Source organism: Cyanistes caeruleus, chromosome 28 (genome assembly GCF_971803275.1).
Source record: "Cyanistes caeruleus chromosome 28, bCyaCae1.hap1.1, whole genome shotgun sequence".
NCBI classification, from domain to species: Eukaryota; Metazoa; Chordata; class Aves; order Passeriformes; family Paridae; genus Cyanistes; species Cyanistes caeruleus.
Genome location: NC_141728.1, coordinates 702286 through 725103, shown reverse-complemented (window position 1 = coordinate 725103; position 22818 = coordinate 702286). Strand labels below are relative to the sequence as shown.

The 22818-nt window shown below is 46.5% G+C and overlaps 2 protein-coding genes across 2 annotated transcripts in view; one reads left to right on the top strand and one right to left on the bottom strand.

The window, feature by feature from the left end:
- The window catches only part of PSMC4 (proteasome 26S subunit, ATPase 4), a 277421-nt gene that overhangs the window by 189962 nt on the left and 64641 nt on the right, over nucleotides 1-22818 (top strand). The window lies entirely within an intron of this gene.
- The window catches only part of LIPE (lipase E, hormone sensitive type), a 38029-nt gene that overhangs the window by 1576 nt on the left and 13635 nt on the right, over nucleotides 1-22818 (bottom strand). The window contains exons 6-8 of the mRNA XM_086864862.1: nucleotides 14330-14557; nucleotides 12521-12655; nucleotides 8686-8936 (exon numbers count right to left, since the gene is read on the bottom strand). Coding sequence (XP_086720988.1) covers nucleotides 8686-8936; nucleotides 12521-12655; nucleotides 14330-14557 — 614 coding nt within the window. The remainder of the gene's footprint in view (nucleotides 1-8685; nucleotides 8937-12520; nucleotides 12656-14329; nucleotides 14558-22818) is intronic.

Genomic DNA, 22818 nt, shown 5'->3' with positions numbered 1-22818 from the left:
TTGGGGTGAAATCCCGGGATTTTGGGAAAATTCCCAGAATTTTGGGTCATTTTAGGTGATTTTTGGGGGATTTTAGGGGAATTTTGGGTGATTTTTGGGGGATTTTAGGGGGGATTTTAGGGGGATTTGGGGCCACCGAATCGTCCAGCATCGGGTCCAGGGCGCAGGCCTGGGGGGGAAAAGGGGGGATTTGGGGTGAAATCCCGGGATTTTGGGAAAATTCCCAGAATTTTGGGAAAAATTCCCAAGATTTTGGGTGATTTTGGGTGATTTTTGGGGGATTTTGGGGGGGTTTGTGGGGATTTGGGGGGGATTTGGGGGGATTTGGGGTCTGGCCTGGGGGGGAAAGGGGGGATTTGGGGTGAAATCCCGGGATTTTGGGAAAATTCCCAGAATTTTGGGGTGAAATCCTGGGATTTTGGGAAAATTCCCGGAATTTTGGGGGATTTTGGGTGATTTTTGGGTGATTTTTGGGGGATTTTAGGGGGGTTTGGGGAGATTTTAGGGGGGATTTGGGGAGGATTTGGAGTAAAATCCCAGGATTTTGGGAAAATTCCCAAGATTTTGGGTGATTTTGGGTGATTTTGGGTGATTTTAGGGTGATTTTTGGGGGATTTTAGGGGGGATTTTAGGGGTGATTTTAGGGGGGATTTGGGGTCACCGAATCGTCCAGCATCGGGTCCAGGGCGCAGGCCTGGGGGGGAAAAGGGGGGATTTGGGGTGAAATCCCGGGATTTTGGGAAAATTCCCAAGATTTTGGGGGATTTTGGGGGATTTTGGGTGATTTTAGGGTGATTTTCGGTGATTTTAGGGGGATTTTAGGGGGGTTTGGAGGGATTTTAGGGGGGATTTGGGGAGGATTTGGAGTAAAATCCCAGGATTTTGGGAAAATTCCCAAGATTTTGGGGTGAAATCCTGAGATTTTGGGAAAATTCCCAAAATTTTGGGTGATTTTCGGTGATTTTTGGTTGATTTTTGGGTGATTTTTAGGGGATTTTGGGGGGGGTTTGTGGGGATTTGGGGGGGATTTGGGGGGGATTTGGGGCCTGGCCTGGGGGGAAAAGGGAAGATTTGGGGTGAAATCCCGGGATTTTGGGAAAATTCCCAAGATTTTGGGTGATTTTGGGTGATTTTGGGGGGATTTTAGGGGATTTTAGGGGGGGTTTGTGGGGGATTTGGGGAGGATTTGGAGTAAAATCCCAGGATTTTGGGAAAATTCCCAAGATTTTGGGTGATTTTAGGTGATTTTTGGGGGATTTTAGGGGAATTTTGGGTGATTTTGGGGGATTTTAGGGGGGATTTTAGGGGGGATTTCAGGGGGGATTTGGGGCCACCGAATCGTCCAGCATCGGGTCCAGGGCGCAGGCCTGGGGGGGAAAAGGGGGGATTTGGGGTGAAATCCCGGGATTTTGGGAAAATTCCCAAGATTTTGGGAAAATTCCCAAGATTTTGGGGGATTTTAGGTGATTTTAGGGGGGGTTTTGGGTGGTTACAAGGGGGATTTGGGGGGATTTGGGGGGCATTTGGGGCTTTGGGGGGATTTCAGGTCTGGCCTGGGGGGGATTTGGGGGGATTTGGGGTGAAATCCCGGGATTTTGGGAAAATTCCCGGAATTTTGGGTGATTTTGGGGGGATTTTGGGTGATTTTTGAGGATTTTTGGGTGATTTTTGGGGGATTTTATGGGGGATTTTAGGGGGATTTGGGGTCACCGAATCGTCCAGCATCGGGTCCAGGGCGCAGGCCTGGGGGGGAAAAGGGGGGATTTGGGGTGAAATCCCGGGATTTTGGGAAAATTCCCGGAATTTTGGGAAAATTCCCAAGATTTTGGGGGATTTTGGGTGATTTTAGGGGTAATTTTGGGGGATTTTAGGGGGGGTTTGTGGGGATTTGGTGGGGATTTGGGGGGCATTTGGGGCCTGGCCTGGGGGGAAAAGGGAAGATTTGGGGTGAAATCCCAGGATTTTGGGAAAATTCCCAAGATTTTGGGGTGAAATCCTGGGATTTTGGGGAAAATTCCTGGGATTTTGGGTGGTTTGGGGGGATTTTAGGGGGATTTTAGGGGGGATTTTAGGGGGATTTGGGGAGGATTTGGAGTAAAATCCCAGGATTTTGGGAAAATTCCCAAGATTTTGGGGTAAAATCCCGGGATTTTGGGAAAATTCCCAAGATTTTGGGTGATTTTCGGTGATTTTAGGGTGATTTTTGGGGGATTTTAGGGGGGATTTTAGGGGGGATTTTAGGGGGATTTGGGGTCACCGAATCGTCCAGCATCGGGTCCAGGGCGCAGGCCTGGGGGGGAAAAAGGGGGGATTTGGGGTGAAATCCCGGGATTTTGGGAAAATTCCCGGAATTTTGGGAAAATTCCCAAGATTTTGGGTGATTTTAGGTGATTTTTGGGTGATTTTTGGGGGATTTTAGGGGGATTTTAGGGGGGATTTGGGGGGGATTTGGGGCTTTGGGGGGATTTCAGGTCTGGCCTGGGGGGGAAAAGGGGGGATTTGGGGTGAAATCCCGGGATTTTGGGAAAATTCCCAGAATTTTGGGAAAAATTCCCAAGATTTTGGGGGATTTTAGGTGATTTTAGGGGGGATTTTAGGGGGGATTTTGGGTGATTTTAGGGGGGTTTGGGGGAATTTCAGGTCTGGCCTGGGGGGATTTGGGGGGATTTGGGGTGAAATCCCGGGATTTTGGGAAAATTCCCAGAATTTTGGGTCATTTTAGGTGATTTTTGGGTGATTTTGGGGGATTTTTGGTTGATTTTAGGGGGGATTTTAGGGGGGATTTTAGGGGGGATTTTAGGGGGGATTTGGGGTCACCGAATCGTCCAGCATCGGGTCCAGGGCGCAGGCCTGGGGGGGAAAAGGGGGGATTTGGGGTGAAATCCCGGGATTTTGGGAAAATTCCCGGAATTTTGGGGTGAAATCCTGGGATTTTGGGTGATTTTTGGGGGATTTTAGGGGGGATTTTAGGGGGGATTTGGGGGGGATTTGGGGGGGATTTGGGGGGATTTCAGGTCTGGCCTGGGGGGATTTGGGGGGATTTGGGGTGAAATCCCGGGATTTTGGGAAAATTCCCAGAATTTTGGGAAAATTCCCAAGATTTTGGGGGATTTTAGGTGATTTTAGGGGGGATTTTAGGGGGGATTTTGGGTGATTTTAGGGGGGTTTGGGGGAATTTCAGGTCTGGCCTGGGGGGATTTGGGGGGATTTGGGGTGAAATCCCGGGATTTTGGGAAAATTCCCAGAATTTTGGGTGATTTTTGGGTGATTTTAGGGGGGATTTTGGGTGGTTACAAGGGGGATTTGGGGGGATTTGGGGGGCATTTGGGGGGTTTGGGGGGATTTCAGGTCTGGCCTGGGGGGAAAAGGGGGGATTTGGGGTGAAATCCTGGGATTTTGGGAAAATTCCCAAGATTTTGGGGTGAAATCCTGGGATTTTGGGGAAAATTCCTGGGATTTTGGGTGGTTTGGGGGGATTTTAGGGGGGATTTCAGGGGGGATTTGGGGCCACCGAATCGTCCAGCATCGGGTCCAGGGCGCAGGCCTGGGGGGGAAAAGGGGGGATTTGGGGTGAAATCCCGGGATTTTGGGAAAATTCCCGGAATTTTGGGGGATTTTGGGGGATTTTGGGTGATTTTGGGTGATTTTAGGAGGATTTTAGGGGGATTTTAGGGGGGATTTTAGGGGGGATTTCAGGGGGGATTTGGGGTCACCGAATCGTCCAGCATCGGGTCCAGGGCGCAGGCCTGGGGGGGAAAAGGGGGGATTTGGGGTGAAATCCCGGGATTTTGGGAAAATTCCCGGAATTTTGGGGGATTTTGGGTGATTTTTGGGGGATTTTGGGTGATTTTGGGGGGATTTTAGGGGGTTTTAGGGTGATTTTAGGGGGATTTGGGGAGGATTTGGAGTAAAATCCCAGGATTTTGGGAAAATTCCCAAGATTTTGGGGTGAAATCCTGAGATTTTGGGAAATTCCCAAAATTTTGGGTGATTTTGGGTGATTTTTGGGTGATTTTGGGTGATTTTTGGGTGATTTTAGGGGGGATTTTAGGGGGATTTGGGGTCACCGAATCGTCCAGCATCGGGTCCAGGGCGCAGGCCTGGGGGGGAAAAGGGGGGATTTGGGGTGAAATCCTGGGATTTTGGGAAAATTCCCGGAATTTTGGGTTATTTTGGGATGATTTGGGTTGATTTTGGGATGATTTTGGGTGATTTTGGCTGATTTTGGGATGATTTTGGGATGATTTTGGGGTGATTTTGGGTGATTTTGGGGTTATTTTGGGTGATTTTGGGTGATTTGGGTGATTTGGGGTGATTTTGGGGTGATTTTGGGTGGATTTTGGGGTGATTTTGGGTGATTTTGGGGTGATTTTGGGGTGATTTTGGGTGATTTTGGGATGATTATGGGGTGATTTTGGGTGATTTTGGGTGATTTTGGGTGATTTTGGGGTTATTTTGGGTGATTTTGGGATGATTATGGGGTGATTTTGGGTGATTTTGGGATGATTTTGGCTGATTTTGGGATGATTTTGGGTGATTTTGGGATGATTTGGGGATGATTTTGGGGGATTTTGGATTATTTTGGCTGATTTTGGGTGATTTGGGGGTGAATTTAGGGTGATTTTGGGGTTATTTTGGCTGATTTTGGATGATTTGGGGTGATTTTGTGTGAATTTGGGGCCATTATGGTCCTTTTTTTTTAAATTTTCGGGTTTTTTGGGGTTGGAAATTTCGGGAAATTTCGGGAAATTTCGGGAAATTTTGGGAATTTCGGGAAATTTTGGGAATTTTGGGGTGACTCACCACCAGGTGGATGGGGGGCAGCCCCCCCAGCATGGAATCCGGGGCCAGCAGGGGGGACATGAAGGGGTCCCGGGGGGGTTTTGGGGTAAAATCCTGGGATTTTGGGAAAATTCCTGGGATTTTGGGGTCAATTCCAGGGATTTTGGGGTCAATTCCTGGGATTTTGGGTCATTTTGGGTCATTTTTGGGTGATTTTGGGGTTGTTTCAGGGGGATTTCGGGTGAAATCCCAGGATTTTGGGTCAATTCCTGCGATTTTGGGGTAAAATCCTGGAATTTTGGGAAAATTCCTGGGATTTTGGGGTCATTTCCTGGGATTTTGGGGTCATTTGGGGGTGATTTTGGGTGATTTTGGGTGATTTTGGGGTGATTTTGAGGTGATTTTGGGGTGATTTGGGTGATTTTGGGGTGATTTTGGGTGATTTTGGGGTGATTTTGGGTGATTTTGGGGTGATTTTAGGGGTTTTTTGGGGTGATTTTGGGTTGATTTTGGGGTGATTTTGGGTGAATTTGGGTTGGAAATTTCGGGAAATTTCGGGGAATTTTGGGAATTTTGGGAATTTCAGGGAATTTTGGGAATTTTGGGGTGACTCACCACCAGGTGGATGGGGGGCAGCCCCCCCAGCATGGAATCCGGGGCCAGCAGGGGGGACATGAAGGGGTCCCGGGGGGGTTTTGGGGTGAAATCCCGGGATTTTGGGAAAATTCCTGGGATTTTGGGGTCAATTCCTGGGATTTTGGGTCAATTCCTGGGATTTTGGGTCATTTTGGGTCATTTTTGGGTGATTTTGGGGTTGTTTCAGGGGGATTTGGGGTGAAATCCCAGGATTTTGGGTCAATTCCTGCGATTTTGGGGTAAAATCCTGGAATTTTGGGAAAGTTCCTGGGATTTTGGGTGATTTTGGGTGGATTTTGGGTGAATTTGGGGTGATTTGCAGTGATTTTGGGGTGATTTTGGGTGGATTTTGGGTGATTTTGGGATGATTTTGGGGTTATTTGGGTGATTTTGGGTGATTTGGGGGTGATTTTGGCTGATTTTGGGGTTATTTTGGGTGATTTTGGGATGATTATGGGGTGATTTTGGGGTGATTTTGGGATGATTTTGGGTGATTTGGGGTGATTTTGGGTGATTTTGGGGTTATTTTGGGTGATTTTGGGTGAATTTGGGGTGATTTGGGTGGATTTTGGGATGATTTTGGGGTGATTTTGAGGTGATTTGGGTGATTTTGGGGTGATTTTGGGTGATTTTAGGGGGTTTTTGGGGTGATTTTGGGTGAATTTGGGTTGGAAATTTCGGGAAATTTCGGGAAATTTTGGGAATTTCGGGGAATTTCGGGAATTTTGGGGTGACTCACCACCAGGTGGATGGGGGGGAGCCCCCCCAGCATGGAATCCGGGGCCAGCAGGGGGGACATGAAGGGGTCCCGGGGGGGTTTTGGGGTGAAATCCCGGGATTTTGGGAAAATTTCTGAAATTTTGGGGTGAATTCCTGGGATTTTGGGAAAATTCATGGGATTTTGGGGTCAATTCCTGGGATTTTGGGTCATTTGGGGTCATTTTTGGGTGATTTCGGGGTTGTTTCAGGGGGATTTGGGGTGAAATCCCAGGATTTTGGGTCAATTCCTGCGATTTTGGGGTAAAATCCTGGGATTTTGGGTGATTTTGGGGTGATTTTGGGTGATTTTGGATGATTTCGGGGTTATTTGGCTGATTTTGGCTGATTTGGGGGTGATTTTGGCTGATTTTGGCTGATTTTGGCTATTTTGGGATGATTTTGGGCGAATTTGGGGTGATTTTGGCTGATTTTGGCTGATTTTGGGGTGATTTTGGGGTGATTTTGGGGTGATTTGGGTTATTTTGGATGATTTTGGCTGATTTTGGGTGATTTGGGGTGATCTTCGCTGATTTTGGCTGATTTTGGGATGATTTTGGGGTGCTTTTGTGTGAATTTGGGGCCATTATGGTCCTTTTTTTTAAAATTTTTGGGATTTTTGGGGTTGGAAATTTCGGGAAATTTCGGGAAATTTTGGGAAATTTTGGGAATTTGGGGAATTTCGGGAATTTTGGGGTGACTCACCACCAGGTGGATGGGGGGGAGCCCCCCCAGCATGGAATCCGGGGCCAGCAGGGGGGACATGAAGGGGTCCCGGGGGGGTTTTGGGGTGAAATCCCAGGATTTTGGGAAAATTCCTGGGATTTTGGGGTCAATTCCTGGGATTTTGGGGTGAATTCCTGGGATTTTGGGAAAATTCCTGGGATTTTGGGTCATTTTGGGTCATTTTTGGGTGATTTTGGGGTTGTTTCAGGGGGATTTCGGGTGAAATCCCAGGATTTTGGGTCAATTCCTGCGATTTTGGGGTACAATCCTGGAATTTTGGGAAAATTTCTGGAATTTTGGGGTCATTTCCTGGGATTTTGGGGTCATTTTGGGGTGATTTTGGCTGATTTTGGGTGATTTTGGGGTGATTTTGGGTGATTTTAGGGGGTTTTTGGGGTGATTTTGGGTGAATTTGGGTTGGAAATTTCGGGGAATTTGGGGAATTTTGGGGAATTTGGGGAATTTGGGGAATTTGGGGAATTTTGGGAATTTTGGGGTGACTCACCACCAGGTGGATGGGGGGCAGCCCCCCCAGCATGGAATCCGGGGCCAGCAGGGGGGACATGAAGGGGTCCCGGGGGGGTTTTGGGGTGAAATCCCGGGATTTTGGGAAAATTCCTGGAATTTTGGGGTCAATTCCTGGAATTTTGGGAAAATTCCTGGGATTTTGGGGTCAATTCCTAGGATTTTGGGAAAATTCCTGGGATTTTGGGTCATTTTGGGTCATTTTTGGGTGATTTTGGGGTTGTTTCAGGGGGATTTGGGGTGAAATCCCAGGATTTTGGGTCAATTCCTGCGATTTTGGGGTACAATCCTGGAATTTTGGGAAAATTTCTGGAATTTTGGGGTCATTTCCTGGGATTTTGGGGTCATTTTGGGGTGATTTTGGCTGATTTTGGGTGATTTTGGGGTGATTTTGGGTGATTTTAGGGGGTTTTTGGGGTGATTTTGGGTGAATTTGGGTTGGAAATTTCGGGGAATTTGGGGAATTTTGGGGAATTTGGGGAATTTGGGGAATTTGGGGAATTTGGGGAATTTTGGGGTGACTCACCACCAGGTGGATGGGGGGCAGCCCCCCCAGCATGGAATCCGGGGCCAGCAGGGGGGACATGAAGGGGTCCCGGGGGGGTTTTGGGGTGAAATCCCGGGATTTGGGGAAAATTCCTGGGATTTTGGGTCAATTCCTGGGATTTTGGGTCATTTTGGGTCATTTTTGGGTGATTTTGGGGTTGTTTCAGGGGGATTTGGGGTGAAATCCCAGGATTTTGGGTCAATTCCTGCGATTTTGGGGTAAAATCCTGGAATTTTGGGTAAATTCCTGGGATTTTGGGTGATTTTGGGTGGATTTTGGGTGAATTTGGGGTGATTTGGGGGGATTTTGGGGTGATTTTGGCTGATTTTAGGTGATTTTGGCTGATTTTGGGTGATTTTGGGGTTATTTTGGGTGATTTTGGGTGAATTTGGGGTGATTTGGGGTGATTTTGGGATGATTTTGGGGTGATTTTGGGTGATTTTGGGTGATTTTGGGGCATTTTGGGTTATTTTGGGTGATTTTAGGGGGGTTTTTGGGTGATTTTGGGTGATTTTGGTGATTTTGAGGTGATTTTAGGTGGATTTTGGGTGAATTTGGCTGATTTTGAGTGATTTTGGGGTGATTTTGGGTGATTTTAGGGGGTTTTTGGGGTGATTTTGGGTGAATTTGGGTTGGAAATTTCGGGAAATTTCGGGAAATTTCGGGAAATTTTGGGAATTTCGGGGAATTTTGGGAATTTTGGGGTGACTCACCACCAGGTGGATGGGGGGCAGCCCCCCCAGCATGGAATCCGGGGCCAGCAGGGGGGACATGAAGGGGTCCCGGGGGGGTTTTGGGGGGATCTCCCCGAAAATTGCGGGGGGTCCCTCGGTCCGGAGGGGTCGGAATCCTTCGGGGTACCCCAAAAATTTGGGGGGGTCCTCGAGGGGATCGTCCAGGGGCTCCTCGGGGGGGTCCTCGGGGGGGTTTTGGGCCCCTCCCCCATTGGAGGGGGGAGGGGGTTCTGGAAAGGGGGAGGGGAGTGAGGGGGGAGGGGAAAAAAAAAACATAAAAAACATAAAAAACCACAAAAAAACCCCCAAAAAACCAATAAAAATTGACACCAAAAAAACCCAAAAAAATCACAAAAAAACCCAAAAAAAACCCCGAAAAATCCCCAAAAATTGACACTAAAAAAACCCCAAGAAATCCCAAAAAATCCCCAAAAATCCCAAAAAAATCCCCAAAAAATCCCCAAAAATTGACACCAAAAATTCAAAAAAAATCCCAAAAAATCCCAAAAAAACCCCAAAAAATCCTCGAAAAATCCCCAAAAATTGACACCAAAAAAACCCCAAAAAATCCCAAAAAATCCCCAGAAACCCCAAAAAAATCCCCAAAAAATACCCAAAAATTGACACTAAAAAAAATCCCCAAAAAATCCCAAAAAACCCCAAAAAAATCTTCAAAAAATCCCCAAAAATTGACACTAAAAAAACCCAAAAAAATCCCAAAAAATCCCAAAAAAACCCAAAAAAATCCCCAAAAAATCCCCAAAAATTGACTTTAAAAAACCCAAAAAAATCCCAAAAAACCCCAAAAAAATCCCCGAAAAATCCCCAAAAATTGACACTAAAAAACCCCCAAAAAATCCCAAAAAATCCCAAAAAAATCCCCAAAAATTGACACTAAAAAAACCCCCAAAAAATCCCAAAAAATCCCAAAAAAAACCCCAAAAAACCCCACGAAAAATCCCCAAAAATTGACACTAAAAAAAGCCAAAAAAATCCCAAAAAGTCCCAAAAAAACCCCAAAAAAATCCCCAAAAAATCCCCAAAAATTGACACTAAAAAACCCCAAAAAATCCCAAAAAATCCCAAAAAATCCCAAAAAAATCCCAAAAATCCCCAAAAATTGACACTAAAAAAACCCCAAAAAATCCCCCCAAAAACCCCAAAAATTGACACAAAAAACCCACAAAAAACCCAAAATTTCCCCCCAAAAAATCCCCCAAAAATCCCAAAATTTTCCCACAAAAAAAAACCCAAAAATTGACCCCAAAACCCCCAAAATTTGACCCCAAAAACCCCAAAATTTTACCCAAAAAAATCCCAAAAATTGACCCCAAAACCCCCAAAAATTGAACCCAAAAACCCCAAAAATTTGAACCCAAAACCCCAAAAATTGAACCCAAAAACCCCAAAATTTGACCCCAAAAACCCCAAAATTTGACCCAAAAAAATCCCAAAAATTGACCCCAAAACCCCCAAAATTTGACCCCAAAACCCCCAAAATTTGACCCCAAAAACCCCAAAATTTTACCCAAAAAATCCCAAAAATTGACCCCAAAAACCCCAAATTTGACCCCAAAACCCCCAAAATTTGACCCCAAAAACCCCAAATTTGACCCCAAAAGCCCCCAAAATTTGACCCCAAAAACTCCAAAATTTGACCCAAAACCCCCCCAAAATCCCCTCCCCCCCCCCAAAACCCAGAACCCAAATTTTGGGGACCCCTCCCCTAATTTGGGACCCTCCCCTAATTTGGGACCCCTCCCCTAATTTGGGACCCCTCCCTAATTTGGGACCCCTCCCCTAATTTGGGCCCCCCTAATTTGGGACCCCCTCCCCTAATTTGGGACCCCCCTAATTTGGGACCCCTCCCCCCTAATTTGGGACCCCCCTAATTTGGGACGCCCCCCCTAATTTGGGACCCCTCCCCTAATTGGGACCCCTCCCCTAATTCGGGCCCCCCCTAATTTGGGCCCCCCCCTAATTTGGGACGCCCCCCCTAATTTGGGACCCCTCCCCTAATTTGGGTCCCCCTAATTTGGGACCTCCCCCCTAATTTGGGACCCCTCCCCTAATTTGGGACCCCCCCCTAATTTGGGACCCCTCCCCCTAATTTGGGACCCCTCCCCTAATTTGGGCCCCCCTAATTTGGGACCCCTCCCCTAATTTGGGCCCCCCCTAATTTGGACCCCCCCCTAATTGGGACCCCCCCCTAATTTGGGCCCCCCCCTAATTTGGGACCCCTCCCCCCTAATTTGGGCCCCCCCTAATTTGGGACCCCTCCCCTAATTTGGGACCCCTCCCCCCTAATTTGGGACCCCCCCCCTAATTTGGGACCCCTCCCCTAATTTGGGACCCCCTAATTTGGGACCCCCCTAATTTGGGACCCCTCCCCTAATTTGGGACCCCTCCCCTAATTTGGGCCCCCTCCCCTAATTTGGGACCCCTCCCCCCTAATTTGGGTCCCCCCCTAATTTGGGACCCCCCCCCTAATTTGGGACCCCCCCCCTAATTTGGGACCCCCCCCCTAATTTGGGACCTCTCCCCTAATTTGGGACCCCTCCCCTAATTTGGGACCCCTCCCCTAATTTGGGACCCCCCCCCTAATTTGGGACCCCCCTAATTTGGGACCCCTCCCCTAATTTGGGCCCCCCTAATTGGGACCCCACCCCTAATTCGGGCCCCCACCCTAATTTGGGCCCCCTCCCCTAATTTGGGACCCCCCCCTAATTTGGGACCCCCCCCTAATTTGGGACCCCCCCTAATTTGGGCCCCCCCCCTAATTTGGGACCCCTCCCCTAATTGGGACCCCTCCCCTAATTTGGGCCCCCCCCCTAATTTGGGACCCCCCCTAATTTGGGTCCCCCCCTAATTTGGGACCCCTCCCCTAATTTCGGACCCCTCCCCTAATTTGGGCCCCCTCCCCTAATTTGGGCCCCCCCTAATTTGGGACCCCCCCCTAATTTGGGACCCCTCCCCTAATTCGGGCCCCCCCTAATTTGGGACCCCTCCCCTAATTTGGGACCCCTCCCCCTATTTTGGGACCCCTCCCCCCTAATTTGGGACCCCTCCCCTAATTTGGGACCTCTCCCCTAATTTGGGACTCCTCCCCTAATTTGGGACCCCTCCCCTAATTTGAGACCCCCCCTAATTTGGGACCCCCTAATTTGGGACCCCCCTAATTTGGGACCCCTCCCCTAATTTGTGACCCTCCCCTAATTTGTGACCCCCCCCTAATTTGGGACCCCTCCCCTAATTTGGGACCCCCTAATTTGGGACCCCTCCCCTAATTCGGGCCTCCCCTAATTTGGGTCCCCCCCCCTAATTTGGGACCCCTCCCCTAATTTGGGTCCCCCCCCTAATTTGGGACCCCTCCCCTAATTTGGGACTCCCCTAATTTGGGCCCCCCTAATTTGGGACCCCCTAATTTGGGACCCCCCCCTAATTTGGGACCCCCTAATTTGGGACCCCTCCCCTAATTTGGGACCCTCCTAATTTGGGCCCCCCCTAATTTGGGATCCCCCCCTAATTTGGGACCCCTCCCCTAATTTGGGACCCCTCCCTAATTTGGGACCCCTCCCCTAATTTGGGACCCCCCCCTAATTTGGGACCCCTCCCCTAATTTGGGCCCCCCCTAATTTGGACCCCCCCCTAATTGGGACTTCCCCCCTAATTTGGGACCCCTCCCCTAATTTGGGCCCCCTCCCCTAATTTGGGACCCCTCCCCCCTAATTTGGGTCCCCCCCTAATTTGGGACCCCCCCCCTAATTTGGGACCCCTCCCCCCGGATTTTGGGGTCCCCTCCCCCCCCCCTCACCTGTTTTTTGGGGGGGTCTCCCCCTCAGGAGCCCCCCCAGCCAGGCCGCCCCCCCCCGCAGCCCCCTCAGGATCAGCCCCTCCCCCACCGGGGGGTCGGAGGGGGGAGGGGCGGGAGACCCCTCCCCCAGCGTGCCTGGAAAAAAACCAGAAAAAACCAGAAAAAAATGGAACCCAAATCGAGCAAAATTCACCCCAAATCCACCCGAAATCAGCTCTGAGAACCCCGAAATGAGCAAAAATGGCCCCAAAATGGCTCCAAATGGCCCCAAATGTCCTCAAATGGCCCCAAATGTCCCCAAAATGACCCCAAATGGCCCCAAATGGCCCCAAAATATCCCCAAATGTCACTAAATGTCCCCAAAATGGCCCAAAAATGTCCCCAAATGGCCCCAAAATGTCCCCAATGGCCCCAAATGGCCCCAAAATGTCCCCAAATGGCCCCAAAATGACCCCAAAATGTCCCCAAATGGCCCCAAAATGTCCCCAAATGTCAATAAATGTCCCCAAAATGGCTCCAAATGGCCCTAAATCGACCCAAAATCGACCCAAAATCAGCTCTGAGAACCTCGAAATGACCCAAAATGGCCCCAAAATGGCCCCAAATGTCACTAAATGTCCCCAAATGGCCCCCAAATGGCCCCAAATGTCCCCAATGTCCCCAATGACCCCAATGTCCCCAATGACCCCAATGTCCCCAATGACCCCAATGACCCCAATGACCCCAATGTCCCCAATGTCCTCAATGTCCCCAAATGTCCCCAATGTCCCCTGTACCCGCGTAGGCCCCCAGGCACTGGCAGAGCACCCCCAGGGGCAGCAGGGACACAATGTCCCCAATGACCCCAATGTCCCCAATGACCCCAAACCCCTGAGTGACCCCAATGACCCCAATGTCCCCAAATCCCCCAATGTCCCCAATGTCCCCAATGACCCCAATGACCCCAATGTCCCCAATGTCCCCAATGTCCCCAATGTCCCCAATGACCCCAATGTCCCCAATGTCCTCAATGTCCCCAAATGTCCCCAATGTCCCCTGTACCCGCGTAGGCCCCCAGGCACTGGCAGAGCACCCCCAGGGGCAGCAGGGACACAATGTCCTCAATGTCCCCAATGACCCCAATGACCCCAAAGCCCTGGGTGTCCCCAATGACCCCAATGTCCCCAATGACCCCAAAGCCCCCAAACCCCTGAGTGTCCCCAATGTCCCCAATGTCCCCAATGTCCCCAATGTCCCCAATGTCCCCAATGACCCCAATGACCCCAATGTCCCCAATGACCCCAATGACCCCAAAGCCCTGAGTGTCCCCAATGTCCCCAATGTCCCCAATGTCCCCAATGTCCCCAATGACCCCAATGACCCCAATGTCCCCAATGTCCCCAATGACCCCAATGTCCCCAATGACCCCAATGTCCCAAATGTCCCCAATGACCCCAATGACCCCAATGTCCCCAATGTCCCCAATGTCCCCAATGCCCCCAATGTCCCCAATGACCCCAATGACCCCAATGTCCCCAATGACCCCAATGTCCCCAATGTCCCCAATGACCCCAAAGCCCCCAAACCCCTGAGTGTCCCCAATGACCCCAATGTCCCCAATGTCCCCAAAGCCCCCAAACCCCTGAGTGTCCCCAATGACCCCAATGTCCCCAATGTCCCAAATGACCCCAATGTCCCCAATGTCCCCAATGACCCCAATGACCCCAACGACCCCAATGACCCCAATGTCCCCAATGTCCCCAATGACCCCAATGTCCCTAATGTCCCCAATGTCCCCAACGACCCCAATGACCCCAATGTCCCCTGTACCCGCATAGGCCCCCAGGCACTGGCAGAGCACCCCCAGGGGCAGCAGGGGGTCGAGCAGGGTGAGCAGCCGGGACGGGGACGCGGCCGCTCGGACCAGAGTGACCGGATACGCCGCCAGCACCGCCTGGGGCAGGCGCACGCCCAGCGCCACCGCCCGCAACGACACCCCCAGACACAGGTTCCCCCCGGCGCTGTCACCCGCCAGGCACACGCGCTCGCCCGTCCAGCCTGGGGGGAGAAAAACGGGGAGGAAAGGGTTAAAAATGGGGAAAAATTGGGGAAAAAATGGGGGGAAAACCGGGGAGGAAAGGGTTAAAAATGGGGAAAAATTGGGGAAAAAAATGGGGGAGAAAGGGTTAAAAATGGGGGAAAATTGGGGAAAAAGTGGGGAAAAAATGGGGAAAAATGGGGAAGAAAGGGTTAAAAAATGGGGGAAAAATAGGGGGGAAATGGAGAAGAAAGGGTTAAAAATTGGGGGAAAAATGGGGGGAAAATGGGGAAGAAAGGGTTAAAAATTGGGGGAAAAATGGGCAAAAAATTGGGAAAAAATGGAAGAAAAATGGGGAAAAAAATGGGAAAAGTGGGGAAAAAATTGGGGAAAAAATGGGGACAAATGGGGACGAAAGCGTTAAAAATTGGGGAAAAATGGGGAAAAAATTTGGAAAAAATGGGCAAAAAATTGGGAAAAAATTGGGAAAAATTGGGGGGAAATGGGTAAAAAGTTGTGTAAAATTTGGGTGTGAAATGGTGAGAATTGGGGGTCCTTGGGGGGTCCTTGGGGGTCTCTGGGGGCAGCAACGACACCCCCAGACACAGGTTCCCCCCGGCGCTGTCACCCGCCAGGCACACGCGCTCGCCCGTCCAGCCTGGGGGGACACAAAAAACAGCGAGGAAAGGGTTAAAAATGGGGAAAAAATTGGGGAAAGTTGGGGGGAAAACCGGGGAGGAAAGGGTTAAAAATTGGAGGAAAAATGGGTGGAAAACCAGGGAAGAAAGGGTTAAAAATTGGGGAAAATTGGGGGGAAAATGGAGAAGAAAGGGTTAAAAATTGGGGAAAAATTGGGGAAAAAATGGGGGAAAAACCAGGGAAGAAAGGGTTAAAAATTGGGGGAAAAATGGGGGGAAAATGGAGAAGAAAGGGTTAAAAATTGGGGAAAAATTGGAGAAAAAATGGGGGAAAAACCGGGGAAGAAAGGGTTAAAAATGGGGAAAAAATTGGAGAAAAAATGGGGGAAAAACCAGGGAAGAAAGGGTTAAAAATTGGGGAAACTTGGGGGGAAAATGGGGAGGAAAGGGTTAAAAATTGGGGAAAAATTGGGGAAAAAATGGGGGAAAAACCAGGGAAGAAAGGGTTAAAAATTGGGGAAAAATTGGGGAAAAAATGGGGAAAAATTGGCACAAAATTGGCACAAAATTGGGGAAAAATTGGGAAAAAATTGGGAGAGAAAGGGTTAAAAATTGGGGGAAAAATGGGCAAAAAATTAAAAAAAAATGGGGAAAAATGGGGAAAAAAATGGGAAAAGTGGGCAAAAAATTGGAGAAAAAATGGGGAAAAATGGGGACAAAAGCGTTAAAAATTGGGAAAAAATGGGAAAAAAATTGGCAAAAAATGGGGAAAAAATTGGGAAAAAATTGGGAAAAAATTGGGAAAAATTGGGGGGAAATGGGTAAAAAGTTGTGTAAAATTTGGGTGTGGAAATGGTGAGAATTGGGGGTCCTTGGGGGGTCCTTGGGGGTCTCTGGGGGCAGCAACGACACCCCCAGACACAGGTTCCCCCCGGCGCTGTCACCCGCCAGGCACACGCGCTCGCCCGTCCAGCCTGGGGGGACACAAAAAACAGCGAGGAAAGGGTTAAAAATGGGGAAAAATTGGGGAAAAAATGGGCAAAAAATGGGCAAAAAATTGGGGAAAAATGGAGAAGAAAGGGTTAAAAATGGGGGAAAATTGGGGAAAAAATCAGCGAAAAATTGGAACAAAATTGGGAGAGAAAGGGTTAAAAATGGGGAAAAAATTGGGGAAAAATGGGCAAAAAATGGGCAAAAAATTAGGGAAAAATGGGGAAGAAAGGGTTAAAAATGGGGGAAAATGGGGGAAAAAATGGGGGAAAAACCGGGGAAGAAAGGGTTAAAAATGGGGAAAATTGGGGGAAAAATGGGGAAGAAAGGGTTAAAAATGGGGGGAAAAATGGGCAAAAAATTGGGAAAAAATGGAAGAAAAATGGGGAAAAAAATGGGAAAAGTGGGGAAAAAAATGGGGAAAAAATGGGGACAAATGGGGACGAAAGCGTTAAAAATTGGGAAAAAATGGGGAAAAAATTGGCAAAAAATGGGCAAAAAATTGGGAAAAAATTGGGAAAAATTGGGGGGAAATGGGTAAAAAGTTGTGTAAAATTTGGGTGTGAAATGGTGAGAATTGGGGGTCCTTGGGGGGTCCTTGGGGGTCTCTGGGGGCAGCAACGACACCCCCAGACACAGGTTCCCCCCGGCGCTGTCACCCGCCAGGCACACGCGCTCGCCCGTCCAGCCTGGGGGGAGAAAAACGGGGAGGAAAGGGTTAAAAATGGGGAAAAATTGGGGAAAAAATGGGGGAGAAAGGGTTAAAAATGGGGGAAAATTGGGGGGAAAATGGGGGAAAAATGGGGAAGAAAGGGTTAAAAATTGGGGAAAAATTGGGGGAAAAATGGGGAAAAATTGGGGAAAAATGGGGAAGAAAGGGTTAAAAATGGGGGAAAATTGGGGAAAAAATCAGCGAAAAATTGGAACAAAATTGGGAAAGAAAGGGTTAAAAATGGGGAAAAAATTGGGGAAAAAATGGGCAAAAAATGGGCAAAAAATTGGGGAAAAATGGGGAAGAAAGGGTTAAAAATGGGGAAAAAATTGGGGACAGTTGGGGAAAAAACCGGGGAGGAAAGGGTTAAAAATGGGGGAAAATTGGGGAAAAAATGGGGGAAAAATGGGGAAGAAAAGGTTAAAAATTGGGGAAAAATGGGGGAAAAAATGGGGGAAAAATGGGGAAGAAAGGGTTAAAAGTTGGGGAAAATTGGGGGGAAAATGGGGAGGAAGGGGTTAAAAATGGGGAAAAATTGGGGAAAAAATGGGGAAAAAACCAGGGAAGAAAGGGTTAAAAATTGGGGAAACTTGGGGGAAAAACGGAGAAGAAAGGGTTAAAAATGGGGAAAAAATTGGAGAAAAAATGGGGGAAAAACCAGGGAAGAAAGGGTTAAAAGTTGGGGAAAATTGGGGGGAAAATGGGGAAGAAAGGGTTAAAAATTGGGGGAAAAATTGGGGAAAAAATTGGGAAAAAATGGGGAAAAAACTGGGAAAAAATGGGCAAAAAATTGGCAAAAAATGGGCAAAAAATTGGCAAAAATTTGGCAAAAAATTGGCAAAAAATGGGCAAAAAATTGGCAAAAAATTGGGAAAAATTGGGGGGAAATGGGTAAAAAGTTGTGTAAAATTTGGGTGTGAAATGGTGAGAATTGGGGGTCCTTGGGGGGTCCTTGGGGGTCTCTGGGGGCAGCAACGACACCCCCAGACACAGGTTCCCCCCGGCGCTGTCACCCGCCAGGCACACGCGCTCGCCCGTCCAGCCTGGGGGGACACAAAAAACAGCGAGGAAAGGGTTAAAAATGGGGAAAAATTGGGGAAAAAAATGGGGGAGAAAGGGTTAAAAATGGGGGAAAATTGGGGGAAAATTGGGGGAAAAACGGGGAAGAAAGGGTTAAAAAATGGGGGGAAAATAGGGGAAAAAATGGGGGAAAAATGGGGGAGAAAGGGTTAAAAATTGGGGAAAAATGGGGGAAAAATGGGGGGAAAACCGGGGAAGAAAGGGTTAAAAATTGGGGAAAAATAGGGGAAAAAATGGGGGAAAAATGGGGAAGAAAGGGTTAAAAATTGGAGGAAAAATGGGGGAAAAAATGGGTGGAAAACCAGGGAAGAAAGGGTTAAAAATTGGGGAAAAAATGGGGAAAAAATGGGGGAAAAACCGGGGAAGAAAGGGTTAAAAATGGGGAAAATTGGGGGAAAAACCGGGGAAGAAAGGGTTAAAAGTTGGGGAAAATTGGGGGGGAAAATGGGGAGGAAAGGGTTAAAAATGGGGAAAAATTGGGGAAAAAATGGGGAAAAACCGGGGAAGAAAGGGTTAAAAATGGGGGAAAATTGGGGAAAAAATGGGGAAAAATGGGGAAAAAATGGAGAAGAAAGGGTTAAAAATTGGGGAAAAATTGGAGAAAAAATGGGGGAAAAACCAGGGAAGAAAGGGTTAAAAATTGGGGAAAATGGGGAAAAAATGGGCAAAAAATTGGGGGAAAATGGGGAAAAAAGGGTTAAAAATTGGGGAAAAAATGGGCAAAAAATTGGGAAAAATTGGCACAAAATTGGGGAAAAATTGGGAAAAAATTGGGACAGAAAGGGTTAAAAATTGGGGGGAAAAGGGGGAAAAAATGGGCAAAAAATGGGAAAAAATGGAAGAAAAATGGGGAAAAAAATGGGGAAAAAAATCCCCAAAAATTCCAAAAAAATCCTAAAAAAATCCAAAAAAATTCGAAAAAAATCCCAAAAAATCCCAAAAAAAATCCTGAAAAAAATCCCCAAAAAATCTCAAAAAAATCCGAAAAAAATCTCAAAAAAATCTCAAAAAAATCTGAAAAAAATCCCGAAAAAATCCCAAAAAAATCCCAAAAAAATCCTAAAAAAATCCCAAAAAAATCTCAAAAAAATCCTAAAAAAATCCCAAAAAAATCTCAAAAAATCCCCAAAAAATCCCCAAAAAATCCCCCAAAAATCCCAAAAAAATCCCCAAAAAATCCAAAGAAATTCCAAAAAAAATCCGAAAAAATCCCCCAAAAATCCCAAAAAAATCCCAAAAAAATCCCAAAAAAATCCCAAAAAAATCTCAAAAAAATCTCAAAAAAATACGAAAAATTCGCAAAAAATCCCCAAAAAAATCCATAAAAAATCTCAAAAAAATCTCAAAAAAATCCCAAAAAAATCCCAAAAAAATCTCAAAAAAATCCCAAAAAATCTCAAAAAAATCTCAAAAAAATCCCAAAAAAATCCATTAAAAATCCCAAAAAAATCCCAAAAAATCCCAAAAAAATCCCAAAAAAATCCCCAAAAAATCCCAAAAAAATTCCAAAAAAATCCCTAAAAAATCCCAAAAAAATCCCAAAAATTCCCCAAAAATTCCCATTTTCCCCCCGTTTCTCACCCAGCATTTTGCAGTTGCAGAGGGCCCAGCAGTAGGCGTAGAAGCACTCCTCCAGCGCGCGGGGGAAGGGCGCCTCGGGCGCCAGCGCGTAGTCCACGGAGAGCACGGGCGCGCCCAGCTCGCGGGCCCAGCGCCGCAGCTCCGGCTCGTGGCAGCGCGGGGGGTTTGGGGATCCCCCCAAAAAAATCCCAAAAATCCCCCCAAAAAAACAGCCCAAAGTGATGCTGGGTGAGCCCAAAAAATATCCCAAAAATAGTGAAAATATCTTAAAAATTACTGAAAAAATCCTGAAAAAAATCCTGAAAAAATCCTAAAAATATCCCAAAAAATCCTGAAAAATCCTGAAAAAAATCGGAAAAAAATCCTCAAAAAATCCCCAAAAAATTTCAAAAAATCCCCAAAAAATCCCCCAAAAATCCCCAAAAAATCCCCAAAAAATCCAAAAAAAATCCCAAAAAATCCCAAAAAAATCCATAAAAAATCTCAAAAAAATCTCAAAAAAATCCCAAAAAATCCCAAAATAATCTCAAAAAAATCCCAAAAAAATCTCAAAAAAATCCATTAAAAATCCCAAAAAAATCCCAAAAAATCTCAAAAAAATCCATAAAAAATCCCCAAAAAATCCCAAAAAAATTTCAAAAAAATCCCAAAAAAACCTGAAAAAAATCCCCAAAAAATCCCAAAAAATCCATAAAAAATCCCAAAAAATCCCAAAAAAATCCCCAAAAAATCCCAAAAAAATTCCAAAAAAATTCCCCAAAAATCCCGAATTTTTCCCGTTTCTCACCCAGCATTTTGCAGTTGCAGAGGGCCCAGCAGTAGGCGTAGAAGCACTCCTCCAGCGCGCGGGGGAAGGGCGCCTCGGGCGCCAGCGCGTAGTCCACGGAGAGCACGGGCGCGCCCAGCTCGCGGGCCCAGCGCCGCAGCTCCGGCTCGTGGCAGCGCGGGGGGTTTGGGGATCCCCCCAAAAAAATCCCAAAAAACCCCCCAAAAAAACAGCCCAAAGTGATGCTGGATGAGCCCAAAAAATATCCCAAAAATAGTGAAAATATTGTAAAAATTACTGAAAAAATCCTGAAAAAATCCCAAAAAATCCCAAAAAAATCCTGAAAAAATCCTCAAAAAAATCCCCAAAAAATCCCAAAAAAATCTCAAAAAAATCTCAAAAAAATCCAAAAAAATCTCAAAAAAATCCCAAAAAAATCCATAAAAAATCCCCAAAAAACCCCCAAAAAACCCGAAAAAATCCCAAAAAAATCTCAAAAAAATCCCAAAAAAATCCCCAAAAAATCTCAAAAAAATCTCAAAAAAATCCCAAAAAAATCCATTAAAAATCCCAAAAAAATCCAAAAAAATCTCAAAAAAATCCCAAAAAAATCCCAAAAAAATCCCCAAAAAATCCCCAAAAAAATCCCTAAAAAATCCCAAAAAAATCCCAAAAAATCCCCAAAAATTCCCATTTCCCCCCCGTTTCTCACCCAGCATTTTGCAGTTGCAGAGGGCCCAGCAGTAGGCGTAGAAGCACTCCTCCAGCGCGCGGGGGAAGGGCGCCTCGGGCGCCAGCGCGTAGTCCACGGAGAGCACGGGCGCGCCCAGCTCGCGGGCCCAGCGCCGCAGCTCCGGCTCGTGGCAGCGCGGGGGGTTTGGGGATCCCCCCAAAAAAATCCCAAAAATCCCCCCAAAAAAACAGCCCAAAGTGATGCTGGGTGAGCCCAAAAAATATCCCAAAAATAGTGAAAATATTGTAAAAAATTACTGAAAAAATCCTAAAAATATCCAAAAAAATCCCGAAAAAATCCCAAAAAAATCTCCAAAAAATTCCAAAAAAATCCCAAAAAAATCTGAAAAAATCCCCAAAAAATCCCCCAAAAATTCCAAAAAAATCCTAAAAAATCCCAAAAAAATCTCAAAAAAATCCCAAAAAATCCCAAAAAAATCTCAAAAAAATCCCAAAAAAATCTCAAAAAAATCTCAAAATTAATCCGAAAAAATCCCAAAAAAACCTGATAAAAATCCCAAAAAAATCCCAAAAAAATCTCAAAAAAATCTCAAAAAAATCCCAAAAAAATCCCAAAAAAATCCCAAAAAAATCCAAAAAAAATCCCCAAAAAATCCCAAAAAAATCCCCAAAAAATCCGAAAAAAATCCCAAAAAAATCCCAAAAAAATCCCAAAAAATTCCCAAAAAATCCCCAAAAAATCCCAAAAAAATCCCCAAAAAATCCCCAAAAAATCCCCAAAAATTTCCCAAAAAATCCCGAATTTTCCCCGTTTCTCACCCAGCATTTTGCAGTTGCAGAGGGCCCAGCAGTAGGCGTAGAAGCACTCCTCCAGCGCGCGGGGGAAGGGCGCCTCGGGCGCCAGCGCGTAGTCCACGGAGAGCACGGGCGCGCCCAGCTCGCGGGCCCAGCGCCGCAGCTCCGGCTCGTGGCAGCGCGGGGGGTTTGGGGATCCCCCCAAAAAAATCCCAAAAAACCCCCCAAAAAAACAGCCCAAAGTGATGCTGGATGAGCCCGAAAAATATCCCAAAAATAGTGAAAATATCGTAAAAAATTACTGAAAAAATCCAAAAAATATCCAAAAAAATCCCGAAAAATCCTGAAAAAAATCGGGAAAAAATCCTCAAAAAATCCCAAAAAAATCCTAAAAAAATTGTAAAAAATCTCAAAAAAATCCCAAAAAAATCCCAAAAAAATCTCAAAAAGTCCCCAAAAAATCCCCCAAAAATCCCACAAAAATCCAAAAAAAATCCATAAAAAATCCAAAAAAATTCCAAAAAAAATTCGAAAAAATCCAAAAAAAATCCATAAAAAATCCCCAAAAAATCCCAAAAAAATCCCAAAAAATCTCAAAAAAATCTCAAAAAAATACAAAAAATTTGCAAAAAATCCCCAAAAAAATCCATAAAAAATCTCAAAAAAATCTCAAAAAAATCCCAAAAAATCCCAAAATAATCTCAAAAAAATCCCAAAAAAATCTCAAAAAAATCCCAAAAAAATCCCAAAAAAATCCCAAAAAAATCCCAAAAAAATCCCCAAAAAATCCCAAAAAAATCCCAAAAAAATCCCCAAAAATTTCCCAAAAAAATCCCAAAAAATCCCCAAAAATTCCCATTTTCCCCCCGTTTCTCACCCAGCATTTTGCAGTTGCAGAGGGCCCAGCAGTAGGCGTAGAAGCACTCCTCCAGCGCGCGGGGGAAGGGCGCCTCGGGCGCCAGCGCGTAGTCCACGGAGAGCACGGGCGCGCCCAGCTCGCGGGCCCAGCGCCGCAGCTCCGGCTCG